This window comes from Sesamum indicum, linkage group LG5 (assembly GCF_026168435.1).
Source record: "Sesamum indicum cultivar Baizhima isolate 11 linkage group LG5, ASM2616843v1, whole genome shotgun sequence".
NCBI classification, from domain to species: domain Eukaryota; kingdom Viridiplantae; phylum Streptophyta; class Magnoliopsida; order Lamiales; family Pedaliaceae; genus Sesamum; species Sesamum indicum.
In genome coordinates this window covers 2,233,253-2,250,515 of record NC_142661.1, presented here as the reverse complement: position 1 = coordinate 2,250,515, position 17,263 = coordinate 2,233,253, and the positions used below count along the sequence as shown (strand labels likewise).

General features: G+C 34.7%; 2 protein-coding genes across 10 annotated transcripts; both read right to left on the bottom strand.

The window, feature by feature from the left end:
• On the bottom strand, nucleotides 1-2,462 carry LOC105162730 (RmlC-type cupin). The gene is made up of 3 exons (XM_011080835.3): nucleotides 1,976-2,462; nucleotides 1,250-1,374; nucleotides 1-369 (listed from the first exon to the last, which is right to left on the bottom strand). Exons 1-3 carry the CDS (start codon nucleotides 2,361-2,363, stop codon nucleotides 169-171), a joined length of 714 nt encoding a protein of 237 aa, XP_011079137.2. The 5' UTR covers nucleotides 2,364-2,462; the 3' UTR covers nucleotides 1-168.
• A 692-nt stretch (nucleotides 2,463-3,154) lies between these two features.
• LOC105162731 (protein ZINC INDUCED FACILITATOR-LIKE 1) lies at nucleotides 3,155-12,988 on the bottom strand. 9 transcript variants are annotated; one of them, XM_088880632.1, is made up of 17 exons: nucleotides 12,563-12,988; nucleotides 11,594-11,634; nucleotides 10,222-10,282; nucleotides 10,045-10,147; nucleotides 9,852-9,954; nucleotides 9,064-9,117; nucleotides 8,905-8,967; nucleotides 8,190-8,283; nucleotides 8,020-8,111; nucleotides 7,492-7,707; nucleotides 6,948-7,035; nucleotides 6,781-6,843; nucleotides 6,590-6,697; nucleotides 5,954-5,998; nucleotides 5,769-5,857; nucleotides 5,339-5,399; nucleotides 3,155-3,565 (listed from the first exon to the last, which is right to left on the bottom strand). In XM_088880632.1, the coding sequence occupies exons 1-17, from the start codon at nucleotides 12,711-12,713 to the stop codon at nucleotides 3,432-3,434; spliced, it is 1,566 nt and encodes a 521-aa protein (XP_088736758.1). In that variant the 5' UTR covers nucleotides 12,714-12,988; the 3' UTR covers nucleotides 3,155-3,431. The 9 variants fall into 9 exon arrangements, with proteins under 9 accessions (XP_088736758.1, XP_088736761.1, XP_088736760.1 ...); XM_088880635.1 differs by having other exon boundaries at nucleotides 3,155-3,587; nucleotides 5,356-5,399; XM_088880634.1 differs by having other exon boundaries at nucleotides 6,781-6,866; nucleotides 12,563-12,987.
• Nucleotides 12,989-17,263: the final 4,275 nt, after the last annotated feature.

Below are 17,263 nucleotides of genomic sequence, written 5' to 3'. Positions count from 1 at the left end.
TGATGGAAAATGAATAGCTGTATCTGATATATACATGCAATTTTGTGCTAATTTTACACTATGAATGAAAGAGAAGTGTATTGACGGAAAACTACGCCCACCGGCGAGATTCATCATCTTATCTCTCCCTACAAGCTGAATTCCACCCAGAAGAAACAACTAGATGAACTATAGATTGTTCCAAATTTTATAGTCAGTAGTTGAGCTGTTATTCATTACACTGTCCTGGCACCCCAAGAAAAATGTGGTCCGTATGGCATCTATATTCACCAAAGCATGCGCAGTGCCGCTAGGACTAGCTGCAACTGCAACTTCATCTGCTCCAATTGTTACCTCAGAGTATCCTCTTTTCACTGCATTGTTCTCCAGCTGCACGTTGGAGATGGTCATGGGTCAAATAACAATTTATACATATGAGACCGGAGAAAAGGAATATGAAATAATATCTCTGTACAGTATTTCTTATACAGTACAAATGGAAAGAATGCCTCTTACAAGTCATAATAAATAAAGTCCGTAAGAGATCAGAATGAAAGAGCTTTGAGTTGCTATCAATTTTTTAACTCTGGTGCTGCTGCTTCCGTTTATTGATTTTTCCAAAGTTACTTTAAACATCTCATAAGATGCTAAAACTTAGAATGTGTTTCAGAGTGTGTGGCAATTTTAACAAGATCTGCTGGGCAACCCAACCCCACAACCCCCTCTGGACATTATTCTGCATCATCAAGACATCCCATCCCATAATCTTCTGTAATCAAACCAAAACATTATTCTGCATCCTCGAAACATTGCATTCCATAAAAGATGCTATATTAAACTAAACCAGCAGAATCCCTTGCCTCCACCCCCTTCTTCCAGTGGTGAAGTGCACAGAAAATGTCCCTTTGAATGATATATATGATGCTTCATGTAAGAAGGAAATAACAAACAGAAAAAGTGAACATAACTAGATATGAGCTGATGCTATCAGGCATGCCATATATGCGTTGTCTTGGAGAACCTACATAGATAAATATTAATGTCTAACCCTTTTAACCAGTGTTTTCTTTTTCTCCCTTCTTTTATCCTCAAGATCTGGGAGCTCAAACTAAAAGGTTCATAGTGAAATTGCCTATGATATAAAAGCTCTTAAACTGCTTCGGAGCCAAATTATTTGAAGTTCACGCATTTAGCAACCTCGTCAGACTATGTCTATAAGCAAATCTTTGAGAATACCATATATATATCTTAATAAGAACGGCAGGCATACCCTGAACACAGTTTTAGCACCCCATATTATAAATGTCTCATTACAAGTGTGGTGTCTGTGGTTTCCCCTCACTGTTCCAGGTCGGATCTCACCCAAATGAACTGAAGCACAAGAAACCGCTCCTCCTGCAAATTCATAATCCACCATTGTTTTGAAACATCAAAATGCAATAACAAGTACACAATGATAAGAATACTGCAGTATGTTAGTAACACCATGTTTCAATTTCATATTCTTATTCACCAGGAGATTAGATGCTATCCATGTCGATAGCAGCACAATCTCAGTGTACATCATTAGATCATAAACGACGGTATTATCATTACGTCTTATGACATCATCGGATTCTAATCGACCCATTCATACTGGCACTACCTACTAGGGGTAGCACAAAATCATCCGTGGTTAACCATCACTCAGTATCAATTCTACTGCTGTTTAAATTATAACAGAACAGAAACAAAAAATGTTCAAACACACGCATGGACAGAGAAAAAACAGTGTCTAAAAATCATCAGCGTTTGGCTACAAAAGCAAAAGAACAATAACGACACAATCTTTGCTCAATCAAAAAGTTCAAGCAGCTCCGCATCAACCATTACAGCATTCCACCTTCATTTGCTTGGTCCCCCAAAACTCATAGCTAAGGAAAATTACATAACTAGAGCGCCATAGATAAAAAAAATTCTAACTTCTAAAAATCACATTAGAACACAAAGGCAAAACCTGGAACATCAGCATCCAGCGCAAGTGAAACGGGATTAATCAACCAGCCACGCTTATCCTTCATTACAAGAGAAGAAAAAGCGGAGAATTTCACAACATTGGCATTCGGATCCTTAACATAACCGCCATTTTTCTCATTCACAGTATATGATGATTGGTGAAACGCAGGATTGGCGTAACGGTGTTGAAATCTAAGAGAAACCCATGTGAGAAGAAGGAAAATGGACAGGAGAAAAGGGAATGCATGCGGTTTTTTGAGGAAAACTTTGAGCGAGGTTAAGAGGGTTGCTGCTGTCTGTGGGTTTTGGGATGGGGATTGGAATTGTGGAGTCGGGTCTGAAATCGGTAGCGGGTTCGATGAATACGATGTCCTTCTGGGGTTCGCCATTTCTTCATCAAATTATCTAGTTCTTCATGATTCTTGATTATTTACACTGATTTGCTGCGTCTGAAATTTTGTACTCATCCGCAGGTGGTCTTTGGGTTTGCTTTCGACATGGGGGTATAATGCAGATAATTTTCCTTTGTTGGACGAATTGGGAAAAAAACCAAAGAAAAGGGGGGCAAGTGAAATTTCTATAATTTATTTTCCCCCCTCTCAACCCAATGCAAACTTGCTTGGAAAAGCCCAAGTTTTGTCAAAGGAAATTTTGCAAGAATTTTTTTTTGTTGATTTTGAGAATTTCTTGATTTGGTTTGGAAAAATGAATTTTATAAGTTAAAAGTTTGGTATGTGTTTTGAGTTGGTTAACAAATATTAAAAATAGATATAAACATACTTGAAATTACTTTTAAAAGAAATAAAAAGTTATCATATTTTGACAATTAGTATCTTATATTTGCATTTGTAATATATAAGTAATGTAAACAATTGCGTGGCAAAATTTAAATGAAATTAATAAATTTATTGTTTTAAAAACAGTGATTAATTCATTTCACTTGGCCGTTCCAATTCGCGAACCAACTATTTGACAAATTATTTTATGCTTATGAACTGGGTTGAGTACAGAGCATTGTTATACTATACGGTTGTACTATTTATTTAATAAAAATTACATTTACCTAACTGGGTTGAGTACACAATCTGGTGATAACAAACAATCACAAAGCAAATATAATATCATTAGAGAAATAGTTCAACGTAATCAAAATTAAAGATCGTGCAAAAACTTTCTTGCATCCACAAGAATTGTGTACCACTGAAGATACTGATTTCATTCACCCTCAATCTTTACACTTCTTCATACACATTGTATTGCTACAAGCAGGTTCAAAAGTGGGCTTAAAAGCAGACTGTCACTGTGACAAAAATAGGGTACCTACTCATCTAGATGAACATATTTCAGACAACAAATACCACCACATGGGTAGAGCTAATTTGCACCAATCTAGTTCATGTATTGAGATTCACACGAATCCCTGCATTTGAATCAATGAAAGAGGTCTCTAGTTTAGTCTAACTTCTGTGGCTTTCAGGGTCAGGCTCCGGATCGGAGATCTCGTCCTCGGGGTGAGCCAGAAAGGGTTTGAAGGTCATAATGAGGCCGACAATCTCAACCACGTTCAAGATGAAGAAAACCATGTGAACACCTGCATCACAAGAACCAAGTGGCTGTCAAAAGCCAAAAGTCGGTAAATGCTTTGAAATCCTGGAAAAAGACGGCACAGGGTATGCTAAGCAGACTGTGATGGTACAGGAATCAACATGAGAACATATCAGCTTATTTGACTAATATAGTACAGGCTTGAAAGTTGCACAAAGCTTATTTATGACTTGGGTGTTGTCACAGAAAGGTGTGTGCCAAATAGCACAAGTGACTAAATAAGTAGGCATTTATTACTATAGAATGAAGGTCTTCGATGAAATCTTCTCAAACTAAAAGTTTAATATGGCCATTGATAAACGGAAATCAACTACTGGCTATGTGTTTACACTTGCAAAAGCACTAGTTAGTTGGAAGTCAAAATTATAGTCAAGAGTGGAAGCTGAGTATATGGCAATCACCAAGGCTGTAAGTAAGCAATTTGGTGTCAATGGTTTGTGAACTTGGAATTTATTTACAAAATTACAATACATTATATCCAGTTAGCAAAGGTACATCACGCAATAACAGGGCCCATTGATATTCGATACCATTTTGTGCCAGAGATTCTAGAAGAAAGTGGAATAGAATTCCCAAAAATCCAGACCAGTCAGCAGTTGCTTTGTCTACTATGGAAGCTAAATGACAATCACAGAGGCTGTGAAGTAAGCAATTTGGGTTACTTTGTGAACCGGGAATTCATCCCACGTTACAATCCATAATAACAATTAGAGTGTTATGCAGTTAGCAAACAGCCATGTACATCACGCAAGAACGAAGCACATTGATATTCGATATCTTTTGTGAGAGATACTAGAAGAAAGTGGATAAAAAACCAGATAATCCGGGCCAGTGAGGATTCTGTAGATATGTTGACAAAAGTCGTGACTGCAGTCAAGTTCCAATTTTGCTTGGTCTTAAGCGATAAAATTTGAAGATTGAATTTGGAGACACTATCAAAGATTGTTTGAGAGGAGAAAATGTGAAATTCGCCAAGGTGGAGATTTGTTCAATTGTGGCTCATATCCCACATGAAAATGTTTGCCAAGCTCAAGCATTTACCTATAAATATGGAGTTAGTTAACGTTCGTTAGGCATTCCAAAACAAAGCATTTGCCAATCTAATTTGTTGGCAATTGTTTTTCTCTCTTCTGTACATTTGTTGTCCTTCAGTGAAATAGAAATTCGGTACTGTCCAAGGACGTAGGAATTCTTTGGCCAAACCTCGCTAAATTTGGTGTTCTTTGTTTTGTTATTTTTCCATAGTTATTGGAAGGTGGTATGGTATTGATTCTGGTACCAAAACAGATCTCCATGCCATCGACACCCTCGACCCGAGTCAATTAAGAATGTGGTCTGTGACATTGGGACCATATTTTAGCACTGGGGAAATTAGTAATTTCCCATAAAAATGACCAAATTTTAGGTATAAAATCCCCATTTTCTCCATTTTCAATGTCGATAGATTTCTCTTTTTGAAATTTAGTTGTTATCTACGCTCTCAAAGGACATGATTGACTGCATTTAGATGCTATCATAAAATGCTCTCATAGCACAATGATTGACTGCACCTAGGAGCCACTGTCATAAAATGTTTGTCTTTTGTATCTGTATACCAGAGCACTGGTGACATGCATAATACTAAACCATTTTTATATCTTTCATTTATCATGTGAAGTTACTCGCAGTTCACTTCCACAAGTCATAAAATATTGAAAGAGGTAAGGGAGCGTGGGCAAAATCATGAACGTATAAAACTAACACGTCGAAAGAGCCTTACAAGAGTTGTTCGTGTACCTGGTAAAAACTCTGCATGCTGCCTGCCTTGAGCCCAAGAGAGTCTGAGGAAATTTAAAGCGAGTAGATCATGTAAAGAGAAAATTAGAAACTAGAAGTCAAAAGTTACACAAAAAACATGGTTTCTGTTTCAATACTTACATAATATCTGAATCAATTCTTTTATAAAATTACGAATCCAGAAAATGTTGGTAAAGCAGAACAAATACCCAACTTTAGGAGGACTAATGAAAAGAAATTAAACAACATACAAAGAACAGATGACAGAGGGACCAATCAACAAGGAGAGAAGAAATTAAAATTATTTTTCCATTGGTCATATATCCTCAAGAGAAGTATAACACTCTATACAGCACTCAGTCACTATAACAATCAATAAAACTGACGAGCGGAGAGAAACAAGAGCAACTCACAGTGAACCCCCAGCTGCAGGGCCAATTGCTTTGAAAAGGGACATAGCAGACATAGATATGCCATTTGCAGCTCCTCTTTGTTCTTGGGCCTGAAATAAATGTCAGATAGATTTGTAAACTGAAAATATATCAATTTTATTTCTAAAGGTGTTGAAAAGGAAAAGTAAGAACTTGGAAGAACTTACCACAGCTCTGTTTTGAATAACTAACAGGCCTGTTGTGATGGATATCTGATTATGAATGTCATGAATCAGTAGAAAGTAATAACAGGGGGTGGGCAAAAGAATTATCTTATTCGTTCTTTTTGGTTTGTGATGTTTGAGGGGGTACCACTGAAAGAATGTTCTACTTCTACGAATTGATGCATAAAACAAATCCTCAATGCCTTCAAGTAATTCATGCAAGAAAATAAAGATCTTCTCTTACGAATTATTCCAAACAAATCTATACAAAGTCTAATATGTCAAATGACTCAAATGGATGAAGTCACAATTTATCTTAGACATATTACAGAAAATATTTTCTTTGTAGTTCTTCAGCTGTGAAGTCTTGTAAAAGGCAGTGGAGATTGGCCTAAGCCTACAACTATAAGAGCCTCTCTAAAGTTCTCCCAAAAAATTATGAAAGATATTTTATATTCTTTAGTGAATATTTATAGGTAATATCTATGACTAAAAATATTTATAGACTCCCTCTGAATTAGATTGATATCACGATATAAAAACTTCAAGCAGGACTTAATTGTAAAACAAAGTTAGACAAGAGTAGACAACTTTAATGGCAACTAAGTTAACAAGAAAACTAATTTAACAAGAACTCACAGAGAGTACATTCTTCAACAAGGATGCAGAATTTAGCACCAATAAGAGAACCGGACCAGATAATTTGGCTATAAATGGATAGCTCGATAGCAATGGTATTGTAATAACCTGCAACGAGAAACAGTTAGTGGCAGAGACTAGAGCACTTTGACGGGAAATATGGACTAGGAATAGAAGTTTTATGGGCCTACAGCTCCAATACGAGAAACCAAGATGGCTCCCAGCATACTCTCTATCCAAGTATATAGAAAGAGCTGAAAGAGTAACATACCAAACCCTGAATGAAGCCAATTAGATAATATCAACATTCAGTAAATAATGGATTAATTTTCAGATGTATCACCTAAAAATTATCTACCTGTAACAGAAAGAACTTCACCAACATCCGAAGTGCTAAAACTTAAGCCCCCAAGCTTTCTTGAGCTGACAGCCCACAATGAGAATATCTGAAAAAAGGAAATAAGTGATAGCTATGCAGTAATTCAGCAGCAATCTGAACTTGGACAAATGAATTAAAAAGAAGCTTTTTTCTTGTGTAGACCATCAAAGATGGTTTGGTATTTGCTTGGAGATTATCACTGGAAACCTTTTATAAAAAACAAGGTAAGAGGCATTATTTTATTCATGATAAATGGCATTACCTTGAAGAGAGAAGTTGTTTAAATGATCTAACTAATTAAGCAATCATATACAATAATATAAATCAAAGAAAAATTGAGGGGAAAAAGAAACAATCATTTGGTACTCTGTATGAAATCTGTAATTACATAATTCTACAAATAGATGTACATGTAAATAGAAAAATACAGATAATTCGCAATTCTGAATGAATAAAAAGATTTGCATCAGCTTGCACCGGTAAAATTCTTCGAAGAAAGAAAAGAACATAATGAAGAGGTTACCTCACTGTATGCCATATCATGAAGTTGGAAAATGCAATACACTATAATAGCAGAAACTAAGGGCCAATTTCTGAAGAGGCTTCTTTGAGAGACAGTGGATTGGAGCTTAGAAACTTCCATTTCCTGTGACTGAATCGACTCATATGTATTATCTTCCGGTGGAGCTTCTCTGGAATTTCGTGCGATGTTTTCTTCACAATGGATGTGAAGAGTTTCCTGCAAATATTCATATTTGAGAAAGATATCAACAAAATTTCAGGTGCCATTTATGTAACACTAAGTGAGGTGAAAATCTTCATGAGCAAGGAATCATTATTGGCACTCGGTCAAAACAAAACCTAGACTTGAAAACTAAGTGAGGCAAAAACTTCTGGAGCATATGTTCAGAAACAGAATTTTAGTTGCATGCTTACATAAAGACATGCAAGTAAACAGAAAATCAAGTGACACTCCTGTTTGAAAAAGATGAAAAAACTTGGACTATAATGATGAAAGCTTGATACAGAAAGCAACGGCAGAGGAACGTACAGGAAGCCAACACGAGATGATGAATGCCACCAAAGCAAAGACTGATATCACAAGACAAGGCAAAAAGTATGGAAACCTGCAAGCCATATCGACTGATGAGAATGGCATGATTAGTTTGCACCTAAGAATCACAGACTGAAAGAAATAGATGTGTGAAATAACATGCTTACCTCCCAAACAGAGATTCTCTAGAAAAGATCTGAGGATACTTCTCTGCAGGCTGAAATCATACATGTCCAAAAAATTGTTGAATCTTGGGGAGTGCTAAATGGCATAAACAGAGAAAAAAGGGATTTTGAAGTCTTCAGCAGTCAGCAACCAAAGCTTAGAGGATGTTTGGTTGAGCTTAAAAAAAGATTCTATAAGCTTCAGAGTCCTCTATATTTTTCTTCTTTTAAATGTTAGATCTTGGAAATAGGCTCCTAATTCTTTGGAGCTTATAATTAAGGTTTTTTAAGGCAATATCCTCATTTACATGACCAGGGAAAAGGAGATTAAGATTGTAAAAAGTAAACGACCTATTTTTAACGAGCTAATAAACTCTTAACATCTTATCCTATTGTTTGTTGTTCTCATTGACAAACAAAAATACTTTACAAGCTTTAAGATAACATTCAGGATCTTGTGGCTAAAACTAAGCCACCTAGATGCTCTTAACTGTTATCATTTACCATCTTAAGGACATCCAAGTAATAAAACGTTCAATGCAGGTACGGAGACAAACTAACAAAAAGGTTACCAGATAGTAGCACATAAGTTATTTAAATTCATATCGCTTCAGTCTCATTGTATGAATATAGTGATTTTTTAAGTCATTTTGAAATTCAGTAGTTATATTAAGAACCATTTGTGGTACTCTCTAGAGCAGCAGAGGATAGACATTACCTGTGCAAGAAAACCACCAACAGCCGGACCAATGACCAAGCCTATGCCCCAGGATGTGCCAATCTACAAAGAACCCAATATAACAACCCAGGCCTACATCACGATGGACCTCACAAGATACAGAAACAAGAATAAGGAAACAAGGATTAAATGCCTTACGACGGACATCCCCAAAGCTTGGTGTTCTTTACGACAGATTTCTGAAGCATATGCCTAGATCAATTGGAAAACCACGTGGAGAAAACTAATAATTATATGAATACATATAAGCGAGTTTGCATAATGAGTTTCTACTTGAAGCACATGTGTTCTTTCACAGTAGTAAGCTAATAAAAATTTCATTGTTTAGGGTTAGGCATGTATTTCATTAAGAAATGGTGTGGGCACTCTATTAATGGCATACATAAGTAGCCTTTTAGTATTTGTTGATATTGAATTGCCACAGTTTAAACAGAGAGGAGATATATTTAATTCTAATATGGCCCATGCAAACAGTCTTTTCATGCAACCTAACACATGAAATTCTTTCACGTAAATGGATGGTGGCAAGATTGGCAGTAGTGAGATTTAAACTCATAACCCTTGTTTAGTCGGTTTCTAGGACCATATTGAACTATCATCTCATATAAACGTTTAAAGTGTTTAGAAGTAGAAACATTCGATATTTAATCACTCTTAACACTTCCTAATCCTTTTTAGCTAATACTTAATAGTGTAGAAGAATCTTAACGGAGCTCTTTGGTGTTTAGCATAGAAACTTGGGCAGCAGCTGACCTACACTTCCGTCTTGGATCAAGATGCAATCACTAATTCATCTCCACTTCAGCAGGTAAGACAGGATGTTTATCAGTTCAACCAATTTAAACATAAATTTATCTGTTTTGCTATGAAAATTTGAAGGAATAAAACTTTGTTTTGAGGGCTAAGAAAATTTTAGGTCGACATACCCTCATAGGACCAAGAATTCCACACAAACTTCCGAGAAGGAACCTTGTCGAAATTGCCATCCAATAGTTTACACTAAGACCAAACAGTGTATTGAATACAACCCTGAAATTTAACCAAGTTGAAGAAAATAAAAGATGATGGATGTCAAAGTAAATTAGCCAGCAATATGGAAACATGACTATTGACACTCACACTATAATTGTGCCAATCATTATTATTGGTTTCCGACCATATTTATCAGCCACCATTCCCCAGAGAAGAGAAGTCAAAGCTCTTCCAAACATGAATGAAGATCCTACATGAAATATCAATTCATGTTCAATAGAGATGGCTAATGTACAATAAGATGATGTTAAAAAAGAGACTAACCCACGTATCCAGCATAGTAACTTATGTCTTCCTCCCTTTTTGCAATATGGAAGTCCCGAGTCTGCAGTAATTAGAAGGAGAAATACTAAAAGCACCTGATTTGATTAATCAAAGAGATAACAGAACATTTCCAACCATTGAGGAGATTATGAGAATGAATACAGCAAGCAAGTCCAACATGGGAAGAGGGAAGATGTCAGGTAATGATGCAACAATAGAATCCACCAGAGGGGCTGGGGAGGGCAATGGTTAAGGGACTAAACGAGTAGGGTTTTACTTGTGCTTTCTTTTCCCTACATTCTCGATATCAGAAAAGATTAGAGGGCAACTGTATATCTCCCATTATGGAAGGGCTAAAGTCATTCGACTATTTGCCTCCCAAGTTTTCTCTTTTCCTCCACTTGATACTAAACTAACCTTAACTTTGTCCTGTCTGTCAATACACAACTTGTATTTAATACTGACAACAACACAAAGTTAAGGTTACTTTTTAGTAAATTTGCCTTGGAGTCAATATTCGAGCACTATTTAATATTGATTCTCAAGGCAAAGTTAAGGTTATTTTTAGTTTCTCAATCAACATTCCGGCCTCTGTTTGACATTAACCGACAAAGCAAAGTAAGATCTTTTAGTCTCAAGTGGAGGAGAAGAGGAAAATTGGAAGGCAAGACAGTCGAAAGTTCTACTACTTTAATAAGGAAGGAGGTAGTTGCCCTCTATTTTGTATGGTATCAAGAAATGTAGGAAAGGGAATGAGAAGTAGATAGACTGGTAGTTCGAATTAAATCATTCCTACAACTCCTCCTTGTACAGAAAGAACAAAATATTACACAAGCAATGGATTGTCCCACCCCTCTTCCCCGGGGCCTCCATTTTCCTTACTACCAAACAAAAAGAAGGATTGGACTCCCTTAACTGTTGCCTCCCAAGCTCCTCCTCAGTCCTACCAAACATGCCCTAAAAGTAAAAGAGGGCATATACCTAGTAGGTCGAGAAATAGCATATACAAACCTGATAACTGATCAGAAACCCCTCATTTTCTTCTTTGTTTGAGATTATCGAGAATGTGAAAGGTCCTTGCAAAAGCATATTATCTAGTTTCACAAGTTCTTGTATATTCATAATTTGCTTGAAGCACTTTAAGAGGCAAATTCGTAATTGGTGAAGTGCTTCAAAGGCACCAAGCCAACTAAACACAAAAACATACATCTGCTAACTCCTATTTGTAGCTTTCCCGTCATGAAATCAACAACAGCCATTTACAATCCAACTTAACACCCTGACCAGTCAATGAGAATATGCTACATGTGTTTGGCATCAGAAAATGCTGAAGAATATTCTGTCAAGTTCAAGGTTGTCAGAGCATCATTACCATGAAATAAAGGAAAGGAAAGAGAGACGAGATTGGCAGAGCTGTCAATGACACCAGAAGATATGACTAATTAGAATCCAGTAAAATGAATATACAATTAGCAAACAAGCAATTAAATATGAACATTAAAACTAAGAAAACTAGTGAGGAAGTTCGATTCCAACTCTAAAGGAACAGGGAAACAAGATTATACTATCAGACAAACCAATGTGAGGCAGGACAATCTTCCTGGTTAAGAAGATGCACATAGACACTAAAGCTTGATGCACATAATAGTCACATTGGCATATGCAAAAAAGTTGACAGAGTGACACAATGAACCGACATCCCTTTCCATGACACAATGCATAAAAAAATAACAAGAATTCACAGAAGCAGATACTACAGGTAACTCTTAAAAGTTACCAAAACCAAATGTCCAACATAATCATTGTAATGCCCCTACAGGGCTGTATTACTGGTAAAAAAATGACCCAAATAACCAACCAATGTAGTTTAATAAAGAACCAAGAATGACAAAAAGTATAATATTTTATAAAATAAAAGAAACATAAAACTCCACATGAACGGACCCACGCACTGAGTCCAACATTCTAACCCATATACAAGAGTCACCGGTGCATTATAACATGATTGATGTCCACATAAATCCAATTTTCTTTAAAACTTCTCCCACCATAAACCTAAATTCTAGGAAACATCAACCTTTTCACCCTACAACATAGGATCGGGCACTTAACTTAAAACCAAAAAAAAGAAAACACTGACCAACAAGACAACAAAAAAAGTAAAAAAACAACTATCATCATGTCGGGACCCATCTTTTATTACAATTGGAACCCAAAACATCACGTAATCAACCACATAAATTAAACGAAATAACACAAACAGGAGAACAACGGAAGAAAACAACAAGACTGAAAATTCAACCGCAGTCAAAAATTCAAGAAAGAAGCAGGGAAAACCCACCCGCAGCAAGAGTGACAACCCAGACAAAAAACAAAAGCTTGAAGGGGATCCCAGTATTAGATTCTTTGAATCTCTCAATCTTGCACGCTTCGCAGTTGTCATGATATCCTTGTTTCTTGATAAGCGGCTCCGCTGCTGAATTATCATCCATTATCGCAATTCTTTCTTTCTTCCGCTCAGACTACGCTCCCAGAATGGCTGATCTCTTCGACCATTCGACGATGATCTTTCGTACTACTGAAAAGTGGGTTGTGTTAACGAGTAATCTTGATGCACCGGGCTCCATGCCGTACTTCTCACGTGGTTTTTGGCTCTATCCTCTGGAATTTTTGCGCAGGCTGTACCCCACTCCCGCTCAAATATATGCTCTGTTCTGTTTCAGCTAATCCCAACCGTCACGTCATTTTTCTCCTGTTGCTTCATTAACGTCTATGGCTTTGGTATTTATTTTTCTTTTCAAGATTAACTATAGTGAGATTCTTTTCGAAATATAAAATTATAATTTTTTAAAAAAATTAAATTACACTTTCACCCTTTTAAAAACTCTCTATTTACACGTGACCCCATTCCATTAAAATTCGGATAGTACGATAATAAAATAAAAATTTACACAAATTTTTAATTTTACCTCTCATTTAATATTATCATATATATACATATATGAAGTGCGGTTAATATCATTATATTTTTTTGATTCAAGTACAAAATTATTACATATAAATGTTAAATGAATTGTATCTTTAAAATTATGTAATTTTTTGATAATCTCATTATTTTTCATCCAAACCCTAATGAAATGAGTCAGCCGTAAACAGTAAACTTTTTAAGGAATATAAATATAATTTTAAATTTTTTTAAAAAAAAGTGTAATTAGACATTTTTAGAGGGAGTATAAATATAATTAATTTTTTTTATAATTTATGCTTGTGTGATTGGTTGATAATATTTTCATTTGTTGACGGCAAAAAAAAAAAAAAGAGATGGAATAAGCTTAATGGACGAGATAATAGTCGATGTCGTACATAGAAGTTGTTAGGTACAAAATAAAGAGAGTATTTGTAAGCACTTTAGAAAAACGTTTTTCAGCTTTTGACTTTAAAAAAGTATTTTTGAAATGTTTGGTATGCCAACTTTTACTTTTGAAACGGGTAAAAAAAGTGTTGTTAAGCCCAAAAGCTAGGAACACCTTGGGGCATGCTTATAGCTACTTCGACTTTTTTATAAATAAATCAAACTTTAGTTTTTACTACTTTTCATTTATTATAATAATCTTAATTCGATTTTATTATATTTAAAATTAATATAATAATTTTCAAATAATTTAAATTTAAATTAAATTTATACTGTGACGCCCCGTATTGGATTATATTAAATATTATGTACCAATTTTTAATAATTTAATGTATGATACCAACGAAATTTAATATTTTTCATCTACTTATGTTTAAAGTTTAATTATGAAAGGTTTATTTGAGTTAATTTAGAGTGGAGAAGAAATTATATGAAACTTGTTTACTTAAATTGTAAAAGTTAGAGAGTCTCAAATCGACTAGGTAATAAGTTATTGGATATGATTCAAATATATTAAAACTTTTAAGGACTAAGTTGAAACTTTATAAAGTTATTAGGGTTAAATAATATAAGTTTAGAAATTAAGGGACCAATCTATAATTTTAATAAAAATTATCAAAAAATATTTATTAAAAAAAAAAGATAAATAAGAAAGTTAGGTGTTTGATGCGGTGGTGGATGAGGCCAAGGCTACACGTGTCCTGTCTCCAAGTCATGTGTCATCTACACACATGTATATAAATCGGTGATCTTCTTTCCTTTCCTTACTTTGTTATTGAATTAATTCGATATTTAATTAGTTAATCTTTAATTATTGGTAATTAATTTTTAATAACTCACCTATTTAATCGACTAATTATTTAATTAGTTAAATTTCTTTATTTACTTATTAGTTAATTAATCAATTTTAATTGGATGTATTATTGCTAATTAGTTGAAAGGGTTGATTTAACTTTGATTAGTTAAATATATTATGGTTGATTAATTGAATAAAAATTTTCAATTAATATTTTACTAATCAAATCTTGTTTCAGTAAAAAGATGTTCGATTAGTCATTCGGATAAAGAAAACATGAGTCTATTATCATCTTACTAATGGAAAATCAAACCAATGAATCTTCTTTTTTTGCACCTTTTCCTCTCCTGCATCTGGGACTCTATTTATAATTATTTAATTATGTGCGGGCAAATAATTCCTCGAAAAGAATTTATTCATAAATGAATTACAAGCACATGAACTTTATAATGAATGGCATTTAAAATTATATTGTTATTTAAAATTTTAGAGGATATTATATGTTATTGTGCATTATATGTATCAAAAATGATTTTTCGTGCGACGAACATGAGTATTCTCTTGAAATCGTTCATTATCAAACTACTTGGATTTGAATGGGCTTTCGGAGGAGTTAAGTGCTGCAATGTGACTACTATCATCGTAATGTGGTATTCTGATGTTCATTATGAACTTTCGTTGGGAGCCACATTAGAGACCGTATGATCATCCAAAAGGTCCCATTTATCTTGATATTGTTCAGTTCGTCGTAATATTTAATATGCATTGGGCTGCCAGTTAAGGCTTCGTTGTTCAGTTCTCACTTAGGTGTCCTTTCACAGGTAAGTTGGAAGTTGTTTGTGTGTGATTGGTGCAGCCATGTACCTAGGAATGGTCATTTCTATGGGGTCGCGGGGTCGCTCCCTATATAGAGGATAAGGTGGTAAACGGTCTTTTGGGAGATATAAGGTGGTGATTATGTGGTTCTGTCGTTGCCTAATATGGTCATCACAGGCGTAATCATTATTGTTGCCAGTCAATACCATATGTTTAACTATCTTGATAAGTTTTTCTATCATTGACTATTTTCTTCCACGTGTTACTCATGGCCTCACTAAGCTTTTACTTACGTATCTTAAATTTCTTCCTCCAAATACAAGGAATAAAGTGAACCACTCAGGATTTAACTGACCTAGGAAAGAGATCGATGTGGTTGAGAAAGAAGTCAAATGATTAGGGCTTGTAAGTGTTCTGGTTGTCAGGTTATTCGTTGATTAACATATAGTTTTTACGATTTTGGTTAGGTCGCATCACAAGAATAGGGCCTAAAGAAGAAGGCCTACTTTTGGGGCGTGATATACACTTTCACATATTTAATATTTTAAATTTTTTATATTTTATGTGCTATATCATCTAACTACGTTATTTCGTCCACATATTATCATTTGATTAATTAATAATTTTTTTTTCAATCATGCAAGTTTAATTATTGTATATGAGTCAACAATTATATTACTTAGTCGGAGTATTATTAATTAAATACATTTTTTTAATATTTTTAAAAACACAAATATGAAATACTAATCAAAATAAAATTTTATTATTTTTTTGTGAAAAAAAGCTAAAATGCAGATACCCCCTCAACCTATTGGATCGTTTGCACTTTACCCCCTAACCATTTTTTTTTTACAACTCGCCTCCCAACCTTTCAAATTTTTTACACATGCCAATTTTTTTAAATTTTCAGGCAAATTATTGGAATTTCTGACTGGGTGAGAAGCACGCGCATAAGGGCTGATTTACTAATGGGTAAATTTGTGATTTCTCCCATAACTTTTTTTTTTTTTTTTTTAAAATAAACCACCTAAGGGTGGGAGGAGCTTTTCGGAGTCCTCGATCCTTCTTTATTAAAATTAGAAAGCGAGCAAATTTACAACGGGGAGTACTGACTCCCTATCATTTCTAAGAACGGGGAGTACTGACTCCCATAACGTTCTTTTAACACTCATCTGTAAAAAAAAAATCCCCAAATTTTACGCCCTAATTTTACTCTTTTTTTTACTCTTTTTTTTTGTTTTGCGAGCAATGTGGTTAGATTATAGTTGTGGGTTGTTGTATTAGTTTAATGTGTAGTGTTGGGATAAATTTTTGTTTACTGATGTTGTGAAACATTGCGTTTTGTGAATGATTTTTTTATTATGAGTTGTTAGTTGTTTATTGATTATGAAAAGTTGTTAGTGATTTTTTATTAATTTTGTGTTTGTAGATATGTTTGAACATGTATGAATATGAGCATAATGTTGGCTTTTAAAATTTAAAATTGAAACTGAGGGACCACAAAAATGTTTTATGTACTCTATTGCCTTTAAATGGTCTGTTATGTTTTTTCATGGCTTTGATTATTTGTGCTAATATTGCAGGTCCTAACAATGATTGTTTCACTATTAGAATGCATTATTGATGGACAAATGTGTGAATTGGGTCAGGGTGTATGTAGGAGGGAAAATAACTCATTTTGATTATTGTGAAGTAGATGAAATGTTATTTGTTTGAATGGTATGAAATGACCAAAAAACTGCATGTAAACACAGATGTAGTGACGTTCTTAATACTCAATCAGCATGATGAGCACAGATGCTCATACCTTAGAGCTTATAAATTTGTTGATGAGAACAGAATGATAGGGATCTTTTTAGATCATTGACATGGGTTAGAAAGAAGTCAAAGTGAGTCTAGTTCTAAGGCTCATGATTTTGATAATGAGGAAAGTGAAGAGGGTGCAAGAGCTTAAGTGAGCCAGGGGGTAGTAGATGAGGGAATAACAATTGAAGTGAGCTAGGGGGTAGTAGATGAGG

Coding starts and splice junctions, on each gene's coding strand:
- LOC105162730 (XM_011080835.3), bottom strand. CDS start 2,363: ATGGCGAACCCCAGAAGGACATCGTATTCATCGAACCCGCTACCGATT. Junction 1,375..1,975: donor GCTGGATGCTGATGTTCCAG/GTTTTGCCTTTG, acceptor ATGAATTTGCAG/GAGGAGCGGTTTCTTGTGCT. Junction 370..1,249: donor GTGCTAAAACTGTGTTCAGG/GTATGCCTGCCG, acceptor TCCAACGTGCAG/CTGGAGAACAATGCAGTGAA.
- LOC105162731 (XM_088880631.1), bottom strand. CDS start 12,713: ATGGATGATAATTCAGCAGCGGAGCCGCTTATCAAGAAACAAGGATAT. Junction 10,148..10,221: donor TTACTATGCTGGATACGTGG/GTTAGTCTCTTT, acceptor TATTTCATGTAG/GATCTTCATTCATGTTTGGA. Junction 6,698..6,780: donor TGGTTTCTCGTATTGGAGCT/GTAGGCCCATAA, acceptor TTCTCGTTGCAG/GTTATTACAATACCATTGCT.